The sequence below is a fragment of the Lycium ferocissimum genome, chromosome 5 (genome assembly GCF_029784015.1).
Source record: "Lycium ferocissimum isolate CSIRO_LF1 chromosome 5, AGI_CSIRO_Lferr_CH_V1, whole genome shotgun sequence".
NCBI classification, from domain to species: Eukaryota; Viridiplantae; Streptophyta; class Magnoliopsida; order Solanales; family Solanaceae; genus Lycium; species Lycium ferocissimum.
Genome location: NC_081346.1, coordinates 13983311 through 14008819, shown reverse-complemented (window position 1 = coordinate 14008819; position 25509 = coordinate 13983311). Strand labels below are relative to the sequence as shown.

The 25509-nt window shown below is 35.6% G+C and overlaps 3 protein-coding genes across 7 annotated transcripts; all 3 read right to left on the bottom strand.

Annotated features, from left to right (window-relative positions):
* Window positions 1-7862: 7862 nt before the first annotated feature.
* On the bottom strand, window positions 7863-8760 carry LOC132056129 (kunitz trypsin inhibitor 5-like). Its single transcript, XM_059448210.1, has one exon. The coding sequence runs from the start codon at window positions 8703-8705 to the stop codon at window positions 8088-8090; it is 618 nt and encodes a 205-aa protein (XP_059304193.1). The 5' UTR covers window positions 8706-8760; the 3' UTR covers window positions 7863-8087.
* Window positions 8761-9569: 809 nt separating this feature from the next.
* On the bottom strand, window positions 9570-11627 carry LOC132056128 (pentatricopeptide repeat-containing protein At2g22410, mitochondrial-like). The gene has a single exon (XM_059448209.1). The coding sequence runs from the start codon at window positions 11623-11625 to the stop codon at window positions 10018-10020; it is 1608 nt and encodes a 535-aa protein (XP_059304192.1). The 5' UTR covers window positions 11626-11627; the 3' UTR covers window positions 9570-10017.
* A 2483-nt stretch (window positions 11628-14110) lies between these two features.
* Window positions 14111-21797, bottom strand: LOC132056127 (CDT1-like protein a, chloroplastic). Of its 5 annotated transcripts, none has more exons than XM_059448206.1 (9): window positions 21640-21797; window positions 20269-20516; window positions 20067-20186; window positions 18699-18924; window positions 17506-18126; window positions 15729-15930; window positions 15547-15637; window positions 14667-14736; window positions 14111-14519 (listed from the first exon to the last, which is right to left on the bottom strand). In XM_059448206.1, the coding sequence occupies exons 2-8, from the start codon at window positions 20487-20489 to the stop codon at window positions 14682-14684; spliced, it is 1536 nt and encodes a 511-aa protein (XP_059304189.1). In that variant the 5' UTR covers window positions 20490-20516; window positions 21640-21797; the 3' UTR covers window positions 14111-14519; window positions 14667-14681. The 5 variants fall into 5 exon arrangements, with proteins under 5 accessions (XP_059304189.1, XP_059304190.1, XP_059304186.1 ...); XM_059448207.1 differs by having other exon boundaries at window positions 14111-14465; XM_059448203.1 differs by lacking the exon at window positions 14667-14736.
* Window positions 21798-25509: the final 3712 nt, after the last annotated feature.

Here is a 25509-nt window from a genome sequence, read left to right as displayed (position 1 = left end):
TCATGAAATAATTTTTTTCCCATTTGCCCTTAATTTTCCTTATTCCAATTTTACCCTTGACACTCCATACCAAAAAAAGATGAATATGCAACTTACGCATTCTAAAAAAATCAGTAACCTTGTCCTTAACTCCCCGCCACTAACTCGGAATATTCAAATGTACGAAATGCGAGGTATAACAACGGTGACTACGACCGACCTCGTCCTCCTCAGTTCTACACTCGGGGCTGGGAAAATATCAACAAGTTTTGATCTCGAACCTGACTCGGTGACAAGCCGGCAACCCTCGTCGTCGAGGGGAATACCGAGGCGACCAAACCCCCGGCTTCCCCCGTAGCGGGAGGAGTATCGGCAAGCATATCATCGAGATTCTCCTGTCCCGAAGAAGGAGCAGGAGGAGCCGGAGCCGCTGGCCCTGGTTGTCCTTGCCCGGCCGCGGTGGGCGGTTCGACACTTGGCGGCAGGTCGGTAGCCGCTGTAATCTCGACCTCTTGAGCCGTTTCAACCCTTTGGGTCATCTCGGTCCCTAAAGTTGGGCCGGTCTTTCTAGGCATTTTTACCAAGGGCGCTGCCTCGGGTGAGGCGTCACCTGAAATATCAATAAATTCAACGGACCTTAGTGGAATCGGAGCTTAGATATACTCGGTTACTAGAGAAAAAGGAACCTCATCCTCCCCACCTGTAATCGGAGTTGAAACCTTGACCGGAGCAGTCTCGAACCCGATAGTAGCAGCAACGGAGGGTCCTGACTCGACTCTTCGAATCAGTATATCGAGTTCTCGCCCTCGTCCCTCAGACCTCGAGCATCATCCCTCGACCTTTTCTTCTTCTTTTGGCCCTTGGTTGAAGGTTTCCTCTTTTTCTTTTCAGCCGCAACAATAAGCCGAGCTGATGTGTCAAAATCCTCACCCGGTGTTGCAGGATCGTTCGCTGATGCCGGTCGTGGTTCCACGGAACCTTTACCTAATCCTGGGTATCAGAAGGTTAAATGAAGAAAAGCTGAGACAGGAAAAATATGACAAGGGTCAAAGGAAAGGAAATATTAATGTGGTTTTGCGCAACCCACCGGTCACGGGACAAACCGCCATGTCCGTTCATCTTGCAAATGCCGTGGGCCGATGATTACTTCGATCCATTCGCAAAAACCCGAATAGTGCGGAAGCTATGCTTGTTGTAATATTGGAAATAATAAAAAAAAGAAAAAAGAAAAAAGGGGAAGAAGAAATGCTCGAAGAATGCCGTGGAAAAGGCAAATCTAAGAAACTTACGTTTGTCATTCCACTTTTCAAGAAAAGGCATATAGCTCGGCTAAGATAACGTCTCGTGGTCCTAACCCGACAAAATGCTCGAACTGTACTCTCTACCCCCTATCCCTCGTCAACACCGGAAAGAATTGGATTTTTGCCTCGTTTCGGGAGACCTTTATCACAACCCCGCGAAAGATTTCTTGGGCAATATAACAATGAAGTGTGCTAACGTGAATTCGTCGACGTTATTCGCCAAAAGATGAAGGGTCACGACCCTACGGAAAATATTCGGGCCAATCTCAGTAAGGCACATATTATATGTGTTCGGCACATCTCGAGAATAACCGGATCAATCGGAGGGTTGAACTTAAGAGTGAAGACGGATACGTATAAACGTATAGAAACCCTTCTTTGAAATCGGTGAGCGTATTCATCATCACCCAGAACAAAAATTTCAGATGTGGCGGTTGTCCCAACATACGCTCGGCTCGAACTCGAGAACATGCTCTTCTCGTGATCGATGAGGGGTAATGTCTTACATCGAAACCTCGGTCGGGGTCCGCATTGCTTTTCAACAAGAAATTCGTGGTTGAAATTGGGCTTCGATGGTATTATGTCTTTAGCTCGGTTGAAAGTTACTTTACCCCCAGGTTTAGTAGTAAGTTCGGCATTCGGTGAAGAAAGTGGGAATCAGAGTCGGTGTTTGTCAACATTTTGATCAAATACGAATTTATAAAGGGTAAATATGAAGATTTGAAGGCTTGGATGAAGATATGTCTTGGGTGAATATATGAATGTCTGGGCTTGAAAGATATGAAGATTTGGTTTTAAAGGATGAAGATTTGAAGACTTTATGGTAGAAGATAAAGAGATTACGAGATCACAAAGAGGATTAAGCAAAGAAGTGGAGTTAAGAAAAGATGAAAGTGAAAGGTGAAAAGTGAAAAGTGAAAAATGCGAACTCCCATATATAGACAGATCACCGTGACGGTTACCGAAGCCAGCCACTCGAGAGAGGACATGTGTTCGAAATTTAATGAGATGTGATTTGAAGCGACGTGACCCTGAGGCGGTTGCCGAAGTTAGCCATTCGGAATGTGACACGTGACCGAAATCAGAAGGACGTGGCGTGAAGAGACGTTACGATTCCCGCTTATTTTCGAGGTAAGAATAAATTTATTAAGGAAATCACCGGAGGAGTCTTTTCCACTTCCCATCACTTCGGTGAAACTCTGATCTGGAAAGTGTGGGGGCTATCTATATACGGTAAAAGCCGGGTCAACTTGTGTCCAGTGGGACCGGAGTAAAAAGACAGGGCCGAATGGGTACAAACGCGTTCAACTCTACTTCAGCGTCGAAGGTATTTTATCGGAGCACGTTTTACCCGAACCCAAAAAAAGTGTATCTAATGTAGGTCCGGATAATCGGTTGTGGAGCGGCCACGCGTCACCAAACCGTTCCGCCATCTACGCCGATAACGACGGTGTCAGGCCGCGGACAACCTTATCCATTTTAGGGTTTTTCTAGAAAGGCTTTTTTGGCATTGTATTAAGGCCCATTTATGATTACCTATAAATAGAGGGCAATCCTTTCCTTTTTGGGGTTAGCTTTTTCACTATTCACAAAATTGTAATCAGCTAAGGGTCAGAATTATTTCTTCAAGTAATTTGGCTAGGTTAAAGGAAGTTCATTCCACACCGGACCAACACACAGCATTGGATAACTCTTTCCTCTCTAGTTTCTATTGCCATTACTTATTAATATATAACATTGTCTACTCGGTACTATCTTACATTATTATTAAATCTAGCCACATATCCTATGCACCACTTACAAATTTAATTGTTATCCACTATTTGGGGGACAACAGTATTATTACTTTATTCTGATTTTTGTCCCTAACTAATTAAGTGAATATGCTATTACAATCCTTTAAAAGGCTAACAAATGAGTCATGTGCATGTATTGTGCATTTTTTTCTGTCCAAAATCATTGTCATGATGAGGTTCTATTTTTGCACGAAAAATGTCATAGTTAGGATACTATGTGCATAACTTAAAAAAATAGGGCAAGACGTTGGCATTCGGGAGGAATCCAATAATGGGAGGGGTGTGATTATTAGGGTCCTAGACACTGGGATTACACCGCACCATCCCTCTTTCCATGACAAAAACATCTCTCTTCCACTGATAAAATGGAAAGGAAAATGTGAAAACATAACATGTAACAAGAAGCCCATTGGTGCGAGGAGCTTTTTGAGTGGCCTTGCGGATCCATTTGATGAGGAAGGTTACGACACACATCCTTCAAGCACGGCTGCCGGTAATTTTCTTGCTAGTGCAAATATATTTGGCAATGCCAATGGCACAACGTGCAGTATGGCCCCTCTTGCCCACATTTCCATGTACAAAGTGTTTACAAAATTTGGCCGCACGTCCAAACGATGTCATACTGGTTGCGATAGATGTTGCAATAGATGATGGGGCGGACGTACTTTCTCTGTCCCTTGGTTTACCTTCTGCAAAGTTTTATGATGACAGTATCGTCGTTGGTTCTTTCACTGCAATACGGAAAGTTATTATATATGGTGATCATCTCCGTTGATAACCATGGTCCAGGCAATGCTACAATGTCTAACGCGGCACCTCGGATTCTCACAGTTGGTGCTGACACCTATGATAGAAAGATAGTAGCAACAACCGTGCTAGAAATTGGGAAAGCATATGATGGCGAGTCACTTGTACAATAAAAAGTTCCCTCGTACCTCATTTTCCTTGGTATAGCCTATCATATACGTTCAAGAGATTTCCCAACGTGAATCAGGATCGCTGGAAGGCGCTGATGTTAATGGCAAGATTGTGGTCTGTGAGTGTAAAGGGTCTGTAACTTATCAAGGCCAAATGGTAAAGGATGCGGGTGGTGTCGCTATCACTACTAAAAAAAGGTCAAAATCGACTCGTCGGCAGTTTGATTTTTTCCTTTTTTAAAATAAATAAATTTTTTAAAGCCGGCTGGGCTCGGTCTTAAAAAATATCACTTTTTTTTAGAAATACCAACCGACGTCGGTCAGGTTTTGCAAAATATTAAAAATTAAAAGGAAACCGACCGTATTTTCACGAAAAAATGAATTTGAAGGATATAAATAAAAAAACAAAAGTCTAAAACCCACGAGCATCAATAATTTAGTGATAAAAAAGTATCCTACCATAGTAAAGATGGGGGTTTCGATCCCCGAATGACACATTTCATAATTGTCTAATTTTGAAAAACTTTTTCAATTAAAAAAAAAAAAATCGACCGCCCGCAATCGGTATTTTTCAAAAAGAAAAAATCAAAAAAACGACCGACAGCCTCTGTGAGTGCACTTCGGCTTTTGTATTTTCCAGACGGAAAGTTTTGCTCATCTTTTACATGCCCACCCTCTATAAAAAATATTCTTTTGCAAAATCTACATGGTTGGGATGTTAAGATTTTTCTCCGTTACTTTTTATGGTACATGGTAATTTCTCTCTAATTCATAGCTCATTTAGCTCACCCAAACAATATTATCAAACCTCATCATATATTAAAACTAGTGAATTCATCCGCGCGAAGCTGTCAATTTAGAACGATCTTTTTATAAACCAAGTAGAGACAAAGAGAGAAATTCTATTTTGCATAGAGCGTAGACTTGTTTTCACTACTAAAGCAAAACAATTATTAAGAAAATAAATAAAATTTTCAGATTAAGTTGACACCAGAGAAATGATCATTTTTTAAAACTCTTTTTGGATTGAAAAACCAATAGAACTCAGTATGGACATTAGCATCAATTCATACACGGTGTCATTCATTCATGAAAGAAATTCATTATTATTTAAAAATCAATCGAAGAACTAAATAGGCAATATAAAAGTATTCACAGATTTCCACTAAATTTCATACACATAAAGAAATTGTGAATAACCTAATTTTGATACCCTTAATTGTCATACACAACAATTTCATAGTCAACAACTAAAACTCATGGGAGGAAGTTCCTAGATTTCTATAAGCATCTATAAACTATGTTCTTTCGGACTCTCCAAAAATGCAGCCGCACCCATGTCGGATTCTCAAAAAATGCACTACTTTTGAAGGATCCGACACGCACCCAATGACATTTTTGAAGAGTCCAAGCAACACAGTCTATAATAACTTCTTGAAAACACTACTTCTAATAATTTCAAATGGCTACAATTGTCATCAAGAAAATTAAAATACATCTTATTTCCCCTTTCAAAGAATGAATTAATCTAATTTTTTTTTTCTTTAAACTACGCATAACTCAAAATTTCATTTTATACTAACAAAAGCTACAATACTCAAAAATCAAGGAAGAAATGGGAAGGGAAAAAGAAAAACAAAAACAGGAGCAAGAAGAAGCAAGTTACTCCTTTTCAAAAGGTAATAATTGATGCAACAATTATCGGTCCTCACAATAGATTGAAAAATTCCCTTGTGAAATAACTTTAACAATATCTTTAAGAATAAAATAATCCAATTCCAAAAAATTTATACACTGATCAACCTGCATAAACAACAAATAAGTCAAATATTTGAAAAATTATAAAGAAAAAAAGGAAGAAGAACTCCACAAACTAATGGAAAGGGATCCGCAACTGCTGCAAAAAGGCGAAAGATCATAACGCATAAGAATTAGTGACGTTTCAGTTTATTAATGTAGCAAATAAATGGAAAGAATGAGAAATAGGTGTATAAGATTTCTCACCTCTTCATGGGATACAACTTGCAATATTTCAAATTCTGCATGACCTTCTTTTTGTCAAATCCTTTAAACCCATAAAGCCACAATAGCCTGGGAAAAGTCAAGAATTGGAATGAAATTAATCTCTTTAATGATGCTAGCAAAACAGAAAATTAGTGAATCACAAACAAATTAGCAATCTCAAATTGATTACTTTAAGTCTGCAATACAATATGAATAAGGCTTGGATTTTGCATGTCAACCAATTACATTGAAAATGAAAATAAGACTGGCCCTATCCATTCTACGAAGAACACCATCTTGTAATAATGTGGTCAGGTCAAACAAATGACTTACGAACACCGAATCAACTGATTGGCGTTCCGTATAGCTTTTCCAGACATGCCATATTCCTCTTCAATATCCTTATATTGCATGAAGTGAATGACATAATATTGCAATAGACTATATATAGTAAAAAAATGTTATCCAAGGATCATGAAATCACAATTTCAAGAAACCTAGCTATATGTGAAGGCAACGTTATATTTGAGCCTTGATGGAGTGATTAATGAAAGTTTAATAGGCAACTAAATGCATAAAATTAAATGGAGTACACAAAATGAAAGGAAAACGGCAGTGTAATTAACTTCCTTCAATATGGACTCTTTGGAACAAAGGCAAAATATCAAGAAAAATGATAGATGGGTAACTTCTTTACGTTGTTTGTTGCATACTCCTTCCGTTCACTTTTACTTGTCCAGTATTCTAAAAATAGATTTTCACTTTTATTTGTCACTTTTAGCATATCAAGAGAAGACAATTTGTTTTTTCCTTTTTTACCCATAGTATTAATTACTCACTTCAAATCATTTTTCAAATCCAATAAAAATATGCATCAATTAATATGGGTAAATTGGTAAATTATGTACTCCATTTATTATTTCTTAAACAGCGTGAAAAGTCCAAAGTGGATAAGTAAAAGTGAACCGAGGGAGTAATAAATGATCATTAAATCACGTAAATTGATGACAATGAATTTTGAGCTTTCTAAACTGAAAAAGAGATGGGTAATTAAGAGAATGTAATTAAGAAGTAATATTTAGATGTTTTAATATATCATATAAATAGGAAAAATTAAGAAGAATGTCAAAAGTTTGAGAAAAAGGATAAATGTCATCCTTGGCTTTAGAGGCATGCCACATCACCTCTCCTAAGCTGCCTTTATTATATATATATATATTATATATATATATATATATATATATATATATATATATATTATTAAAACACAACACTTCTAATCCAAGAAACGGTTGGCATTGGGTTTTCTAATAGAAAGTTGAATAATTGAGGATTTTGAACATAAAAGGCTCGGGAGTTATGGATATTACCGTGTATGAGACCACAGAGCCGAGGTGTTCATCCAAACCCTCCCGGAAAAAAACATTGTTTTACGGGGTTAAAATTATTTTTATGTATATATAGTAGATGTTGAACGCTTAGGCTTCTTCGTATGTTTCTTTTTTATATTTTGAGCCTCGGTGTGGCTCACGCATGGATATTACTAATACTAATTAAAGTAGAAATTATGAAGTTGAAGAGGTGTAAGTTATGGGATGATTTTTTATAATAAAACAATTGAGAAAAATGAGATAAGAAGTCAAAAAAGGAGAAAAAAGATAAATAGATCATGTCAACAAAGAAAAGTGTACGTCAATTTCCTTCTTATCGCTTGGCTTTATATTATATATATAGATATAGATTAGATAACATAATTAACACAAAATTGATATAAAAACATGATTATTGTAGTAGAGTGTGTGTGTGTGTGTGTGTGTGCGTGTAAGGAAATTAGAGGACCGGGCATAAATACACACACACAGAGATCAATCATCAATAATAATGTTTTCGACTTGAAGAAGCAACATTAATCACAAGAGTACAAGGCATAAAGAAATATACTCTTTAACAGATTTTCTTGACTTTGGAAGCTCATGGTTCTCTTATTACAACTACATTCAGTACAATCTCAGACAAATTCAATTAGATTAATAAGCTGAGTACTTTGTTACTTTTATCATTTTTCTTGAATCCTTGACGAGTTAAAACCGTCAAGCCTTCTTAAACATAACCTTAAATGGGATATCACTCAAAGCCAAACGTCTCACTCCATCCTGAATAAAGATGCCAACATCTTTGCAAATGACCTTGCAGAAATTACACACCATAGGACAATAGACCAGCTTATAATCTTGTTCAAATTTCTCAATCTTGAACCAGTTGCTTATAGTCTCCCTGCCAGGATTTCCTTCATTTCCACCGATGCTGACAAAGTATTTCCCCGCCGTCTCATCATAATCACCAAGCTTCCACAGGGTGGTCTGAACACAGATGGAGGCTGCTGAAAACTTGATATTTAAATCAGTGGATTCGCGAATAACGCCTTTCTTTGGATCAACGGGTGTAAAGGTCAATGGGAGGCCATTGTCGATTTCATGTTGTTCTTGGACAACAGCATCAAGAGGACAACTTTCATTGCCAGTACTGTCCAGGGTGAGTCCACCACCTCTGCCACGTACCACTGGCAAGATGTAGTAATCGACGCCTGTTCGGAGTATCTTTCCGTCAATGTCAACTACTGCTGGCGGGGCTTCGGCTGCTGAGGAGAGGAAAGAGTTAGAAGAGATGGCTAAGATGAGGAAGGGAAGGAAGAGTTGATTGATCTTCATTTTGAGCTGTATTTGGTATGTGGAGTTGAGGTAATGTTGCAATTGTATTGAAGGATTTTTGGGTTTTTATAGGTGTGGGAATTCAAGAAACGCGCATGGCCTTGGGATAAAAAAAATGTAAAAAAAATTGGTTTTCTTCTTTGGGTGGTGTTTGACTTTCACAAAATCCTAGACTTTCTAATTTTAGATCAATTTCAGTTTCAAATTACTACTTTCTGACAAATTGATAAGATACTGAGAAATTATGAGCACGTATAGCTTATTAAACAATGCGCTTTAGTCGCTTCTACTTTGCTGTACGGCACGTTATAAGTTCATGGCTGGCAAATTATGCTGCTACTTTTTCCTCTAAGCTTCATTTTACTTATAATATATGTATATAATTCTTTTTGCCAGTCCAAGTTTCAACATTCAAAAGGCCAAACTTAATCGAGTCAACATCATTACTGGAGTTACATGCTGGCCCCTAGTTCTGCTACAATTCTACTTGTTGACAATATTTTATTTAGATTAGATCATGCATTAGCTAAGCATGAAAATTAAACGCGGATACTCTGGATAAGATGATCTAGATGCACCTCACATGACGTGTCAAAGATCATCTATTAAAGTATCCATCAGAAGGGGAAAATGGAAGTTTCTTACTTGTACTGCTGATTAGCCTGATTAGGGGCTGCGCGCAGATTAGGGGCTACATTGAGTCTTTCTTTTCCAGTAAACCCAAGAAATAAAACTTAAAAGGCAAGAACAGAACAGAAAAAATGATCAGAGTCTACTATCTGGCAAGATTATAGCAGTAGTACTGTAATCCTAGTAGTGCCAGAAATACAATGACCAAGTCAAGGAATTGAATGGAGAAGGAGAGAACACAAAACCAGAACTTGCAATTCACAATACTAATCTAAAAATGCAACAAAAGAAAATTCTAACTACACGAGTGCAATAGATGCATTTGCACAGGGGCAGATGTAGAGTTACGGGTATGGTTTCATTCAAACTCAGAAGCTTTCGCTTAGACTTTGTCTATGTGTTAAAATTTTCACTAATTAACTGTAAATAATTGATTTTAAATGCAGTAAATCAAATGAGTTGTGATAGAATCCTGAACCCCTGGATCCGCCTCTGCTGATTTGCATATTGCCAAGAATAATTAACCGAGAATAACTTACTGCATTGTGTTTATCTGCCAAACATTACGAAGTGTCTTCCATAGTTAAAAGAACTAGGACCGGAACTTTTTCTTATAGCTTTTTGTCCTTTGTCCCAACCTCACACCAAATCCAGGGCAGAAAATTTTACAGCTTTCAAAAGACTACATTTCTGCAGGATAAGTAAGAATATCCAAATTTGATTGCTTTACAACTGTGTCTAAAACCCTGTAAATACCATCATAAACATGTTGTCCAGAAGGTTCGGCCACAAATTCATGAAGCATTCCATTAATTTCGACCCAACTACACCCAGGCTTTTTCTTGATTCTTTGATCTCTCATCATCTTCACTGTCCTGGAAGCATCTTCCAACATATTACCAGAATTATACAAATTCCAAAGCAGTACATACACCCCATCATCGTAAGGTTCTAATTCAAGTGCTTTCTCCGCAGCCATTTCAGCTAATTCCAAATTTCTATTCGCGACAGAAGCACTCAAAAGTGATCTCCATATAACAGCATCCGGTTTCATAGGCATTTGGTTTATCAATCGCACTGCTTCATCTAAATGACCCGCACGACCAAGGAGATCCACCATACAGCCGTAATGCTCTATTTTAGTGGCACAACTAGTGTCATTCTTCAGCCTGTTGAATAATTCCTTCCCCTCATTAACTAATCCAGCATGGCTACAAGCAGATAGAACTGAAAGATACGTAATCCCATTTGCAGTCACCCCAGATTCCAACATCTCATCAAAAACCTCAAGTGCATTTCTTCCCCTACCGTGAAGTGCCAAACCTAAAATTATACTGGTCCACGAGAACGCATCCTTCTTTATCATTCCCCTAAATATCGTCGTAGCAAAATCAAGATTCCCACTTTTAGCGTACATATCAATCAGCGCGTTATTTACCCCAACATCCATAACAAAACCCGCTACCTTGTTTAAATATCCATGAATAGACATCCCAAAATCAAGAGCTCCAATATCAGCACAACCAGATAACACAGCAACTATCGTAATTGAGGTGGGGCTATCATCACTTTCCTTCCTCATTTTCTTAAACAGTTCTAATGCCCCAACGGGTTCTTTACCACGTACACATCCAACAATCATCACGGTCCACGAGATCACATTTCTTTGCGACATTTCATCAAACAACTTCCAGGCAGACTTTATTTCCCCGGAAACTACAAACCCATTGAGCAAACTAGTCCAAGTAGCGATATCCTTAACGCACATACTGTTAAATACACGTTGAGCCAAATGGATTCTCTCCGTTCGGCTATACATATCAATCAGTGCATTGCCTATAATGGGTTCAGGTTGATTAATAAATTTATAAACCATAGCGTGTACTGTTTTTCCATTAATCAGGTTTTGTGTACGAGCACAAGCTGATAGAGCTGCAACTATTGAATGGGAATCAGGTTTAAGTGAAGTTGAAACCAATAAGTGGTTGAACAGAGAAAAGGCTTTAGTGGGTTGTTGTAATTGCAAATGTAGAGATAGAAGACAAGTCCAGGAGACAATATCTGGTTGGGGAATTTGATCGAACACCTTGTGGGCATGAAATGGTTTGTTCAGTTTAGTGTATACATTGAGTAATTTGCAGGCAAAAGATTGATGAGATTGTGTGAAGATACCACATGTAATGGATTGAGCATGAATTTGCTTGATTAAATTCTTATGGCTTATGCATTTGTCAAGTAGACGTTTCAAGGTTGTAGTTGTTACTGCCACTTTCTCACTGTTTTGTATCATCAATGTACGAGAAAACCGTCACTTATCAATACTTTGGGTTACTTGAAAATGATCTATAATGCATATACAATATAGTATACATGTATTATACACATTATACATTTGCCGACTATTTTTTTATAAACGTTGACTTATGGGCAGCATTAATCGTTAAACCATTCATAGGACACATATTCTCTCTCATATAGCTCGACGTTTGCCTTTGGTGGTCATTTCTCGAGTTCTCTCTGCGTTTGGATGACGCGCGTGTTTATTAAAACCGACCTCAAATATTATTTTGTTAAAAAAAATAATAAAAAAAAAGCTGACGGTCGTCATTTTCTTTTTTTAAATTAAAGAATGAAATCTAGGAACTTAGAGTGATTATGGTATGTTCCTTGGCATTAAAGTGGACATTTACTAAGACCAAGGATATTTTTTGTTCATATACTTTAACTTGATTTAATTTATCTTGTTTTTCGCTCTAAAAACCCGATAAACTCCGTCTCCGTCGATTTTTTATAAAAAAATAAAAAATAAAAAACCGACGGACTCCACCGGTTTATTTTAGAAAATAATATAACAAATAATTATATTTTTTCACTCATTTTTGTGCAAAAAATAATCGAAAACCTATGTCGGGTTTTCTTAAAAAGAAAGATTTAAAAAAATTATTGAAAAAATAACAAATTATTTAAAAGGTCTTTAAATCTCAAAGTTTTTTTTTCATCGGTTTTTTTCCTTCGATTTAACATTTTAGTAGTGTTTAAAGAATATCAATAAATTCATCACTCGAGTTTGTCTTTAAAATTTTAAAATCTTTAAGACGACATTTTAAATCTTTTTTTTTTTTTAGAACAATAGGAACTTGATTAAAATATCAAATTAAATATTTTTCCATGAATGCTCTTTTTTAATGATTAATCTCACGAAAGTTTATGAGTTTATATGTATATTATAAAAAAAATAGATGGAGACAATTTGATAAGTTTTTAGATAGTTACAAATATGTGAAGTGTATATGTTAAGGGATATTTTAGCTCTTTCCTGGCAGATAAACTATTTATGGCCTTTTCTCATCAATGTACCAACACTTCAATACTTTGTCCACTCACTTGATACTTCTATAATGCATAACTATATAGTATACATGGATTATACACATTATACATTCGCCGACTATTTTTTATTTAATGGGCAGCATTTTGGTTACTGCTAATATTTCCTCCAAGCTTCGACGTTTGCCTTTGGCGGTCATTTCTACAAATGTCTTGTGAATTTGGGATGACGTGTGTATTCATTAGAGTTCAAATATTAGTCCAAATAAAATGGAATTAGAAGGAAAAGAGTTCTCTGAAACTAATTAAACAAAAGCAATTACGATTAGAGTGATTATGGTTTATGAGTACCAAACATTAATACAAGGGCCATTCAAGCCCAAGGAATTAGGTAGTTTATACCCTTTAACTTCCAATACATATATAGGGTGCGTTCGGTACGGAGGAAAATGTTTTCCTGAAAAAGGTATTCTTGGAAAATAAGTGAATTTTCTACATATTTTCTCATGTTCGGTTGGGTAGTGAAAAATAAATGAATTTCTAACTTATTTTCTCATGTTCGGTTAGTTGATAGAAAATATTTTTTGGAAAATACCACCGAAGCCCCACTAACCCCCTAACCCCATACGAACACCAACCCCCACACTTACCAATGTGAATGAAAGATCTCACCGAATTGAATTGGGTCCATAAATCTAAGAAATGGTGAGAATTCTTGATCTCTCCCCACCCCACCACCAACCAACAACCACCTCGAACGCACTCCATCTTCACCCACCCTACCCCACACCACCACCCACCGCTCCATCCAACCTTTCTACTCCTCCCAAATTTTCTATTTCATAAATTTTATTTTATTTTTATAAAAAAATTATAAAAACAATGGGAAATTTTTTCTTACCCACCTCACCAAATTCAACCATGCAAACTTTTCATTTTTATAATTTTTTTAAAAAAAACAAAATTAAATATGAAGTAGAACATTCGGGCGGGGGTGTTAGTGGGGCGGAAGGTTGGGGGAACGGGGGCTGTAGAAAATCAAAAAGAATTCTTCAAAACTATTTTTTTTTTAAATATTATTTTTTTGGAAGGGGTGGTGGGGTCATGGGCGGTGGGTGGTGTTAAAAATAAATACATTTTAAATCTTTTTTCTTAAGAAAAAAAATTTAAAACTTAAAAAAAGAATTTGGAGGCAGGTGGGGGGTTGTAGTGGTGCGTGGGGTTGAGAGAGTTGTTTGGGGTTCGGTGGTGGGTTGGGCAATGGTAGGGTGGTTGGTGAAATTCCACTTGTAGACTTGATTCCCTACTTTGATTAGGAAAGTCATTTTCCCCATTTTTAAAGAACTTGTTTTCAAAAAAAAAAAAAAAATTAAAATTTTGACCAAACAAACATGAGAAAAATTGAAAAACACCGAACCAATATTTGATGCGTTTCATCAAATATACCGAATCCTAAACATTTGAGTTATTATTTTATATAATATATTAGTGAATGAGTGAATTCTATAAAGTGTTACGAGGAAATACATGTAAATGTAGGCAAGGATGGAGAGAATAAAAGCAGGAATGACGAGGAGGAAATGCAACACCAAGCTGCTCCATCAATCAATCAGGTGAGTTAGTATTACATACTACAAATCTACAGCAACTTTAATGCCAACAGGCTGCTCCACAGCCTTCATTGATACTAATCTACTTCAGATAGAATTACAAGGCCGTATGCATTCACTACATGTTTTGGGACAATATTCATCCTCCCTTGTCTCTCAAATACTCCGGTAATGCACCAAGTTCCTGTATATGCTGCACGAGAGTCGAAAAATAGCATAAATTATCGGAGCTCCAACAAAATGTCCCCTGGAAAAGAGCATAAATTATCACAAGCTTGCAGAGGAGCCTTCATAGCATATCTAAGGTTAGGATAATTGTCCCGTTTTCTTTTGTAAGTGAGTTAATCACACAATTTTTTTTTCTTTATAATAACAGAAGTGCAAGGCCACTAACCTCGCACCAAATGGATCATACACCTACAACCCTTTCGCAGACAGAGTTCAAGTCCGAAACTTTCTTGATACTACACCCAGAAACAGCATTACAATACATCAAGACTTAAAACCATGAATAACCAAGTATAGTACAGCCAAAAATTAGTAAGAGAAGAACAATGATATACTTCACCAAAAGAAGCCAGGAAAATTAACATTCTCCAAAAGTTTATGCAACCATTATACTCTTCACCATAAAGAAGCTATTCAAGTGAACATTCGCCAAAGTTTATTGGTTTACGGTTGTCTCCTCAACAAAGCTTTGACAAAAATGATAGATGCTAGAAGCTAATGATAGCTTAAATGACAATCAAAAAGAGTTAAAACTCAAGAGAATCGCTAAAAATAATTATAGAATATTTCTTATGATTTTGTCATTGTTGAAAGTCATGATTATATCAAAATGATTAGGAATCTCAAAGAGTAGGGAACTTTCCTAATTTCCTCTCAAACTCCTATACAAGGAGCCCTCTTTTAAATTGCTATCCAACCAATCACCAAAATCTTCTCTCACTCGTTCACATGAAGCAAATCTAAAGGCAACTAAGCATGGTTAGTTGCCTTCCCTTTATCACTATCAATGCAACAATATTGACCCTGCCTTTTAAAAGCCAAATTTCAAGTATATAAAATGGATAAAGGTTTTAAGGAAAACAGTCTCCGAGTCCACAAAATCACCTAAATGACAGTGGAAAAGTAGACTCTGGAGAAAATGCCTTTGCAAACTGAATCTGTGACCTCTAGAACAGAAAAAAAAAAAAAAAAAATCCTACCACAGCACGCTCCCTCACACAGTCAGATCAAACCAAAAGTAGTATAATGTTTTACATGATAGATACCTGTACAAAAGGTCTCCAGTAGGAGCAGATTTCTTGCATAGCCAATCTGGAACTAGCCTCTCAAGAACTTCTATCTGCCCTTCCACATCAGCTACATGAATACAAAATGCATACAAGATCATAAAATAGATCAACACGAGTCAGCAAAAGAAAGAAAGAATAGAAACAGCTTTTGAGCATACTGTTCTCATCAATATCGTAGTCATTCACTATGATCTTGTGAACAAGTTCCACTTTAGTCATCGAACGACAGCCAACAGACTGAAAAATGCGGTGAATCAGACGAACAAGATCGGATAAACCAAACGATTCCTGCCGGGCTGCAGTTATATGTCTTTGATAAATCTTCGCTTCCTTGCTAAAGAAGCAACTCCTTTCCTGAACCTACCAGAAGATATTCACAATTAATTTCATGGTAAACATATCAACAACGCAAGCGAAAATGTGGAGGCAACAGTCCAAGTTGCCTTTCAGCTCTGAATATGCTAAAGTAGACATAAGGCAATTCAATCATACACCTGGATGATGGCAATCCCATTTAACCACAAGATTCAACAAATCGCGACAACATAATGAGATGAATGAAAAAGTTCTGTGTACCCACAAGGTTCCAAAGTATAGATGATTGGGTGTTTTCTGCAGAGAACCATGCATGGGTGCTTCACTTTAGAATACCACTTGTACATCGGGGGGGTGGGGAAACTTTCCGAATATCAATAAGTTATTATTGTATGAAAACTGATGTATCCACCATTTAATAGTGTTTTCACTTTCATTTTCAACTTTACTCTGGTTGTTCTTGAGCCATCACATATCATTTTGGGGGGGGCGGAGGGTTAGGTAATTTATTGATCCAGCATCATGGACTTTTATTCCACCTAAAATTGTTGTTCAAACAAATTCCACCTAAATCACGCAAAAACCTTGCCCTTTTTTGCCTTGCACAAAATTGATAACTCAATGTTTAGAACTGTTTTATTGCCATACATAAGCAGTGCAGCAGGTTCCCAATGGAATAGTCGAGATGCACACACAATGGTCCAGACACCACTGTTATAAAGGCAAAAAGGGAAATAGAAAGAAAAGAAAAAAGAAAAGTCTTGTTGCATAAATTTAAAGATTGATGAATCCAAAGAACAAAAAGAAAACATTTCCAATAATCTCTTTTACTAGCATACATGCATGTCAACCACTGCATGTCATCTAATTTCTACTTTCTAGTTGTTTCTTCCTTTTTTTTTTTTTTTTTTTTTTTTTGAAAAAGGTAACAGTCTAGTTGTTTCTTCCTTTGTAAGATAACTTTTATCACCTTCCTCTGGAAAACTTGTACTTTTGTTTTAAACCTTAGGCAAACTGGTGTGCTTAGGCAGATGGAAATTAATCACCTACTGTTTTTTGCTTCTCTTGGGATCTGAACCCTAGTCTCCAAGATTTGCAGCCACTTTATTGACCACTAGGCCACACCCTTAGGTGCGCTACAAGATTCCTATACTAATACCAAATAGCCAATCAGGAAATAGATGCCCAAATTAGCATAATACTTAGCTGCTTATAAGTTATACCAAAGATAGCGGAAGGAAGAAATACCTAGCCAGCAAAAACTACAACAAGAAAAAACAATACACCCAGTGTAATTCCACAAGTGGGGTCTGGGAGGGTAGAGCGTACGCAGACCTTACCCCTACCTTGGGAGGTAGAGAGGCTGTTTCCGATAGACCCTCGACTCAAGGTAAAGCAATAATAAATTGACTACAGTAGTAAAAGCTAAATTGTTTTAAACTAGTAAAAGATAGTGGATCAACACCGTTTCAAGACTAAATGAGCAAAGAGAAACACAGGTAATCGACAGGCAAGCTATTGAGTGTTCAGATGAACTTAATCACATTGATATCAGAAACTTCTCTGCGGCTTTTCTAAATGTAAAAATATCTAAGAACTTTCCCAGGTAATAAATGGTACCTCATGAGAGCATATATCAGCATTAACGTGATCTTCCTTTGAAATCGTCTTCCTTTCCATTTTAAGGACATCATGCGTCTCTTCTCCAGCCAATGTAAAAAAATCTAATGACCTTTTGACAGTTACATTGGAAACAACAGAGTCTTGATCTGTCATTTTCTTGTGCTTATCTTCGGTCATAGGCACCGATCTCTTTGGTGTGGGCAGAGCAGGTGTTTCAACCATTAGTTCACTCTCAGACAGAATCTTCACAGGAGTTCTTTCACTTTCATCAACCAAACTACAAGCCGGTATAGGTTGGCTCGCTTCAACATTGTTCAGGTTGATAGAAGATTTGAATGACTCAGGAGATGTCCTTTTAGAGTCAAGTTCCTGATTCAATGTACACTCAGATTCACAAGTTGAGCATGTGGACAAAGGTACCGAGAGGTGATCTAGTTTTGCTTCTGCAGAAGCCGTTTGCCGAGAAAAGCGTGGACTGAAGGATGGACAGAGATGGGATGACGATAATGATTTGGATTCATGAGCACTTGATAAACCAATAGGCGACTTGTCTGCATTGCTAGTGAGGCAGCTTTGGTTAAACGGATCAGGAAGTATGGCTTCGGGGAAGTCGCAATCCTGTTTACAGTGCAAAATTAAAATCTCAGAGTATATATATGATGGAATCAACTTAGTTGCAAAAATAAAGATGCATGATATGTGTCTTGACCTCCAAATAGCAGGATATCACACATTCTATGCTTCAAAAACCAATTTAAAGAGCAAAATTATTTCAAGAAAGAGTTGATAAGTAATAGCAAGAACAAAATCTAATGCACAGAGTTACAATACATTATTCTGGATTAAGACAACTTATATCCATTCAAATAAAGAAATCCTTTGCAGTAGCTCTTCATAAAATAGTAAATAAAGAACCTAACAAATCAGCAATTGAAGTGATGTGATATCGCAAGAAATATTCTTGAACAATTAACTTTATCTGGTTATGAATACAGCAATATTTTTCATGCATTAGAGGAGAAAAGGTCTATGCATGAGAGGAGAAAAGAGAAACAAGGAGGGTATTTTTCGATTGGATATAAATGTTTACTGAAGCACCAGATTCTGCATATCCAATTCCACTTGTGTCAAGACTAGTTTGAAGAGTTTTTCCAGAAACCGGTAAATACCAAAACTTTAAGGGTGATTACCTGAGCATGTTTATGGAGAAAACCCATCAGTTTGGATGCAAAAAGACTGCTGAGGGTCATAAACTTCGATTGTTCTTGGTCATCTTCCACAACATCAAAATGCAAGGTAATTTTAACATCTGGCTTCATGCATATGGTCTTTGCATCATGTACCAGTAATTTATCTATCTGAATGGCTTCAGGAATTATGTACTTTATCTGTGCGAGATGCCTGTGTGTGAATTTTCTGAAAAAGGAAGTAGAGGAATATAGACTTAATTGCTGAAATATGTTCCAACAATGGACTGAGAAAGAAAATGATACCACTATATTCTAGTATGATACATTTTATGGCTGCAGTCAGGGGACAGTAGATTTACTAGTGAATTAAAACTGATAGCATTTGCAACCCATAAATCCACATCAACAACTACGCCCTCAATCCTAGACAACCCACTTTATCACCCTTCCATAGCTCAGTTTCATAAATCCATAAATCCACATGTTTCCAACAAAAGCGGGACTAAGTATCACTACATCACTAAACAAAGTCATGATACTTCACTTCATACAACTTAATATATATGGGAGAATCTATGTAACAACTAACAAGTCAAACATATCTCTGTGACCCACCAATGCTTACAAGTGAGCTACTTGCTAGTGCTCATAGCTCAGCAGTCGAAAAACAACTGTTATATACATGGTGCTCTAGTTCCTTTGATATCCGCAATTTTCAGCAGATTAAAAGCAAGTGGTTCGCACTTCTTTTCAGTAAATGTTGCAACTGGCAACACCAAATATTTACTATTCCACAGCAAAGCATATTATATGGCTCAATACTATTGTTTAAGGGATAAGTCAAAAAGATTTCTTTAAAATAAATGAAAGATCAATAAACCAATTCAGGTGGTGTTTGTTTTCAAAAAGTGTCGATTTTGTTTTTTGAGATTTTCTTGAAATCTTTTTTCAACCAAACTATTAGGAGAATGGTTATTGGTGAAAGACAAGTCGCCTGGTTTTGAAACAAATGCCATTTAATAGCTTCAAATTGTTAAATTCTGTTTTCTCGATCCTTTCAAGACATTAATCCAATCATGGGTAATTCTGAAAGGAGAGATATGTACAAGAGCTTGAAGAAGGTAATATCATTCATGTATGTTATAACATTTTCTACTAGCTTTGGGACCCTTTTTGTTTTGATTTTCTCAAGAATGAAAACCAGAAAGAGAGCTGCCACCGTCAACAAAAAATTGCAGAGATATTACCATTTACCACATACAGGAAAGGAATTTAGAGAAAAGAACAGATATAGAAGGAAATCTGCACTGATAAGATAGTCAAGCCAAAGCAGTAATGAGGAGATGAGGTATGCAACCACCCAGCTACCTTCCTGTCAGTACTTCAACCTGACTGGATACGTTCTGAAAAGTAGGTGACCGTTTTCGTAGACTGAGCAACCTCAACGAGCAAAGCATGCGATCAAAGAACTCTGACAAGTTTCTGTATCTGAAGATCAAAACATACTCACTGTTAGAGTTAGAAACCATTACATGGATAAACTTATAGTCTAGTTTAATGAGGAACAGACTTCTCAGGAAGCTCAGCGATATCTATTTCATGTGTAATGTGTGATTGCTCGTTCTTTCTCGCTGGTGTAACAGATGAAAAACCTGTTGCAACTCCGGTGATCCCCCTCTTCTCCAAAGGTAAAGGAGATTGAAAACTTGACTTCTCTGTCCCGAGCAGAAAGCTTTGATTTTTGAGATCCAGAACTCCTTCTTCAGCTACTGCATTGTCTGTTTTCTCCATGTTCTAAATATAAAGAGCAGTATAAACCTGGAAGAAGAAAGCTCGTGTTATAAGCACCTTCATATTAGGACAAAATTATTCAGTAGAATCATATAGGAGCCTAGTGCCTTAATTGCAAGGACAATGAACAAAACATTTACAACAAGTAAAAGTAGACGCATCCACTTAATTGAAAGAACAACATAAAAAATAGAAACATTCAATAAAAAACAATTATTTTAAGTGTTTTTGAGATAATGAAGTTGATTACTCCTACAATCAAATAAAAGGCCTACTGGTGACAAATTTTCTTTGAAGGGCTATCTACAAGAAAGATGATAGGCTCCTATGCATAGCGAAGTAAAGTATAATTCAAATCACAATTTACTTGAAAATAAATGAAAGAAAACGGCAAAAACACACATAATTAGGAAAAGAAAGAGTAGTTGTGAGCTACAACAGAGTAGTTGTGAGCTACAACTTCACAAACTTTCAATAACAACCAAAATCCTACATCATTCTAGCGGAGTAGGTTGGATGTAAACTTTCTCTTTTATCTTCTACTCCCTCCGGTCCACTTTACATGTCGTCCTTGCTAAAAATAGATGGTCCAAAATAGTTGTCGTTTTAGAAAACCAAGATATAATTAACTATTAGTTTCCACCTTTACCCTTACTCAATAAATATGGAGAGAGATTTATGTAGTGAAAAAGAGAGTTGTATTAAATTGAGAAGAAAGCATAAATAAGGATAATTTAGTCAAATTACCCATTTAATTAATGCTTTCTCAAGGGACGTGCAAAAAAAAAAAAACATGACAAGTAAAATTGACCAGAGGGAGTTTAGGCGTATAATTAGAGCGACGACATCTTCTGTTAAAAAATAAGCATCTGAGATAAAACAAATCAACTTGACCAACATAAAATTAAAAGTTTAAAACTAATCAAAGGAAAATAAGGTCCCTAGTATGAACAGCTACAGTGAAACAACAAGTTATAAGGCATTGCATATTTGATGCTGCTAGGTTGACCATTACAGTACGTGCACACATAAATTACTTTTCAGTGCTGTAATTCTCAATTACTTCCAACAGTATTCTTAATTCTTCTAGAAGTTGTTAGCCTAAAATGGTCTTAGTACGTTTAGAAGTAAAAAATGGAGAAAGTTTCACCTCTAGATCTACTTTGAGGAATGCGAACCAACTCTTTCAGCAATTGAATTGTAGATTGCAAAAGTGATAAGAAGAATCAGCGAAACAATTGAAAACCCTAGTCCAAGGTTTTTTTTTTCCGTTGTGAGAAGAGGGAAAGAGCCGTTCAATCTTTATTCAAAAATGTAGTGGGTTATATCCAACTTTGGGCCACAAGGCCCAGATAATGTTTCAATTCTGGGAAGATGGGCCTTCCCAAGTTTTGCTGGGTCATCGGCACTAATGTCCTTATTTTGTGCCGGTCTTTAACCAACAACTTTTACGCCCTTGCGCCCTTAAAAAACTTAGTTTATTATAAGATCACACAAGTTATGTCTTGTGCCCTTAAAAAAACTTATGTGCACTAGACATAAGGATTGCTAAAGGGGAAAAATAGAGATCAGCCCATTTGAAGGCCAAGTCGTGCAATTTCTTCAGTTTTACTGGACATGTTAAATTTAGTATTATCTTCATTTTACTTTTCTTGTTAAATTGAATAAGTTTTGCATCATGGACAAATCTTCTTTGTTCACAAAATTCGTCGTGCTCAATTTTAATATTGAAATTTCGAGATCCACTTATTCTAACTCGCAAAATGGTGATTTGTCAACAGTTTCAAGTTTTTTTCAACAATGGCCACAATCTTATTTTTTCATATTATATATTCAAGACATGCTTCTTCAATCTTGCAACAATTGTGAGTTGTTAATGTTTCCAATTGTTTCCAACAATATCCATTTGATTCAAATTCATTTTTCATATTCGAAACTCATGACTCACTTCTTGAAAGCATTATACTACTATTACTATAGATTCGAAAAACATCATTGTACAACACGAAAAGATATCGATTTTTCTGAAGTTTGCCCATGCTGGCTACAAATACAAAAAAATTTAAAAGTTTTTGCGCCTAATTAAATGGCACTGCATAATTTCATGGCAGGTCAAGTTGGGCACAACCTAAATCAACAACTATAAAATTGATCTGATTTGGGTCAACTATTCATCCCAATTTCACTATTAGAAAAAAATTGATCAACGATGGATAAAATTTGTAGTTAAATAGCAAAATTCATTCCTAATCCTATTTAACATTGAATTAGCGACAGATAATCAAAAGAAAATAATTAGCTACGATTTATTTAGCAGCAAATTAGCGACAAAGATCGTATCTTTTTATTTTTGTTTGTAATCATTGACTCATAAGAACCATTGTAGGATATCGATTATTTTGGAGGTTGCCTACACTGGCTACACATTAAAAAAATAGTTGCGGCTTAAAAATGGCGCTGGGCATATTTTTATGAGGGGTCAATTTGGGCATAGCCAAAGTCTACAAATTTAAATGTTGGATTGTTTTTTATAGCTTAAATATGTATTCCAAATTAATTCATAAGAAAACGGATCAAAATATTTGTTTGTTTGATATATTAAAATATTACAATTTTTTTAAAAATAATATTACTTTTACTTGGTAATCAAATAAAATATAAGAAAACAAATAAAAAAATTAAAACTTGGATAGAATTGAGTGAGTTAGTATACGGTCCATTGTTTAATCATCTTAATCAAAACTCATCTCAACGCAAAGATTAACCCGCTCATTTATTAATTTAGCTAATCTTAATTCTGCCAAATTTAATCCAACCACCATTTGACACCCTTACATATAACAAAGAAAGTAACATCGGTAATTTTTGAAACCCCCTTTTTTTTCTTCTAACAAATATATCTAAAAGGATTTCCAAACAAAAAACTTCTGAAAAGGTTAATTCGTCAGAAGAATTTCCCAAACGCCGCAAACTTGAATAAAAGATTTTATCCCTTCATTTGTCCTCTTTGTCCTCTTATCCCTATTGATTTCATTAATAAATGGGCTCACCCAAGAATAGTAATGGACTAATGTATGTCTTTGCTTCTTTTAGGTATTAGGTAGTTTGATTGTTATGTTATTGTTGGCCATTTATTATAAAGCCACAACGTAGTTCAATTTAAGTGTCAAAAGGTGTTGCCATCTTGAAATTTTGACTGTATAGTATTAAACGACATAGTTCACAGACAACAAAAGTGAATTATGAATCTATAATAAATAATAGTAGTCCTTCTTTTTGGGATTGTAGAAATTTTTAATAAATAATCTGAAAGTGGCTAATAAGAAAACTTTATCACGTATAAAATCTTTCAATTGGAATAAACGGTAATTCGAGTGTCTAAATAAATTTTATTAACAAATTTAATGTATTGTTGATATATTAACTTAGTAATATGACAGGTTAATCTTTTTAGTTTTTATTATCTTATTTAATTTAATCCTGATAACTTAACTATTTTTTTTTTTCCTACAAACACAAATAAATATTAAATAATTAAACAAAAATGAGATTTACTACTAAGTCAAAAAAAAAAAAAAAAAAAAAAAAAAAAGACCATTCCTTCTAATCAACATCAATCAGCTGACAAAAAATCTGAATCTGACATCAAAGAAGGGGTACTATCATTTTCTAATTGTTTTTTCACTCTCTAGAAATCTTCCTCAAATCTTTAAAATTTGATAGCGGCAAACTCACCAGGCCCCACCTAACAAATCATAGTGGGTCCCCAGCCGACCAACTTCCCTGGTCCTTCCACGTGCACCTTATACGTGGCGAGACAGCAGCATGACGTATGCACATTAAACAAATACGACCTTGATTGGTTTAAGTATAATAGTCCTTCTATCCAATATATATGTAACATTATTTGACTTGAAATAAAATTTAAAAAAAAAAAAATTAATAATTGTGGTCTAAATAAAATTTGAACATTTATCTAGTTAAAAATATTTCATTAAAGGTAAAACAAATTTTTAAAATTAAATTATTTCTAATTATAAAAAAATAACATTATTTTGGAATAGACTAAAAACAAAGTTCGGCAGATAAATTGAGAAGGAGAGGGTATGATCTTAATTAGTGTATGACTCCCACATAAAATAAAATTATACAATATCCGGTTACTTTGCATGAGAGTTTCTTCTCACAGAAAAAAAAGAAAAGAAAAAAGGGAGGGGATTTGGTTGCGTTGGGGGGATTTAAAATGGATTATATATCTCACTTTTAGATCATTACTTTCATTTATTACGAATAATATAATATATAGTATACGTAATCTAATACTAGTGCTTTTCCCTTAATGATATGTTTTTAACGGTTGAAACTTACAAAGTAGTATACTACATATACTCTCTTCGGACCAAAAAGAGTGCACTTAGCTTTCTTTTTATAGATAAAAAATAGTGTCCACTTAACAAATTAAAAAAAAATAATCTTATTTGTTCAGATTTATCCCTATTAAGTACTATATGATCAAAACTCAATATTTATTTAATAAAGGCAGTTTAATGAAAAAATTATTTATTTTTTAATAGTTAATATTTTCTTAAAAGGTATGTAAATGACTAAGTAAACACTCTTTTTTTATCCGGTGGGAGTAATAACTAATTGACTATAGAACAAAGTTCTAATAATGGAGAAGGGAAGGTGAAATTGAAGACACGCGTCAACAGACCAACGGCTGCTTGGCTTGGACAGCACGTGATGTTGCTTTTTATGGGCGAAAAAACGAAATGGTTATTACTTTCGGTTGCCGTCTCTGCCTCACATGATATTTCTTCATCTCTGTTTCTGCATTTAATTTTGCTATTTCAGTTTATGTGATATAAATTTATTTTTAAGGTGAAATCTATTGATAAATGCGGAATATATGACAGCCCCTTAAGTTTTATTTGTATGGTTTATTTTGATACTCAAATCCAATTCAATTGTAATTAAGCATTTGAATACATGATAGTTATTGTTTAAAATATTTTTAACT

Excerpts from the sequence above, each read along its gene's own strand:
- LOC132056129 (XM_059448210.1), bottom strand. The coding sequence starts at position 8,705 with ATGAAGATCAATCAACTCTTCCTTCCCTTCCTCATCTTAGCCATCTCT.
- LOC132056128 (XM_059448209.1), bottom strand. The coding sequence starts at position 11,625 with ATGATACAAAACAGTGAGAAAGTGGCAGTAACAACTACAACCTTGAAA.
- LOC132056127 (XM_059448203.1), bottom strand. The coding sequence starts at position 20,489 with ATGGAGAAAACAGACAATGCAGTAGCTGAAGAAGGAGTTCTGGATCTC. Across the intron at positions 18,925-20,066 it reads GTTGAAGTACTGACAGGAAG|AAAATTCACACACAGGCATC; the intron begins GTAGCTGGGTGG and ends TTCCTTTTTCAG. Across the intron at positions 18,127-18,698 it reads TTCTCCATAAACATGCTCAG|GATTGCGACTTCCCCGAAGC; the intron begins GTAATCACCCTT and ends CACTGTAAACAG.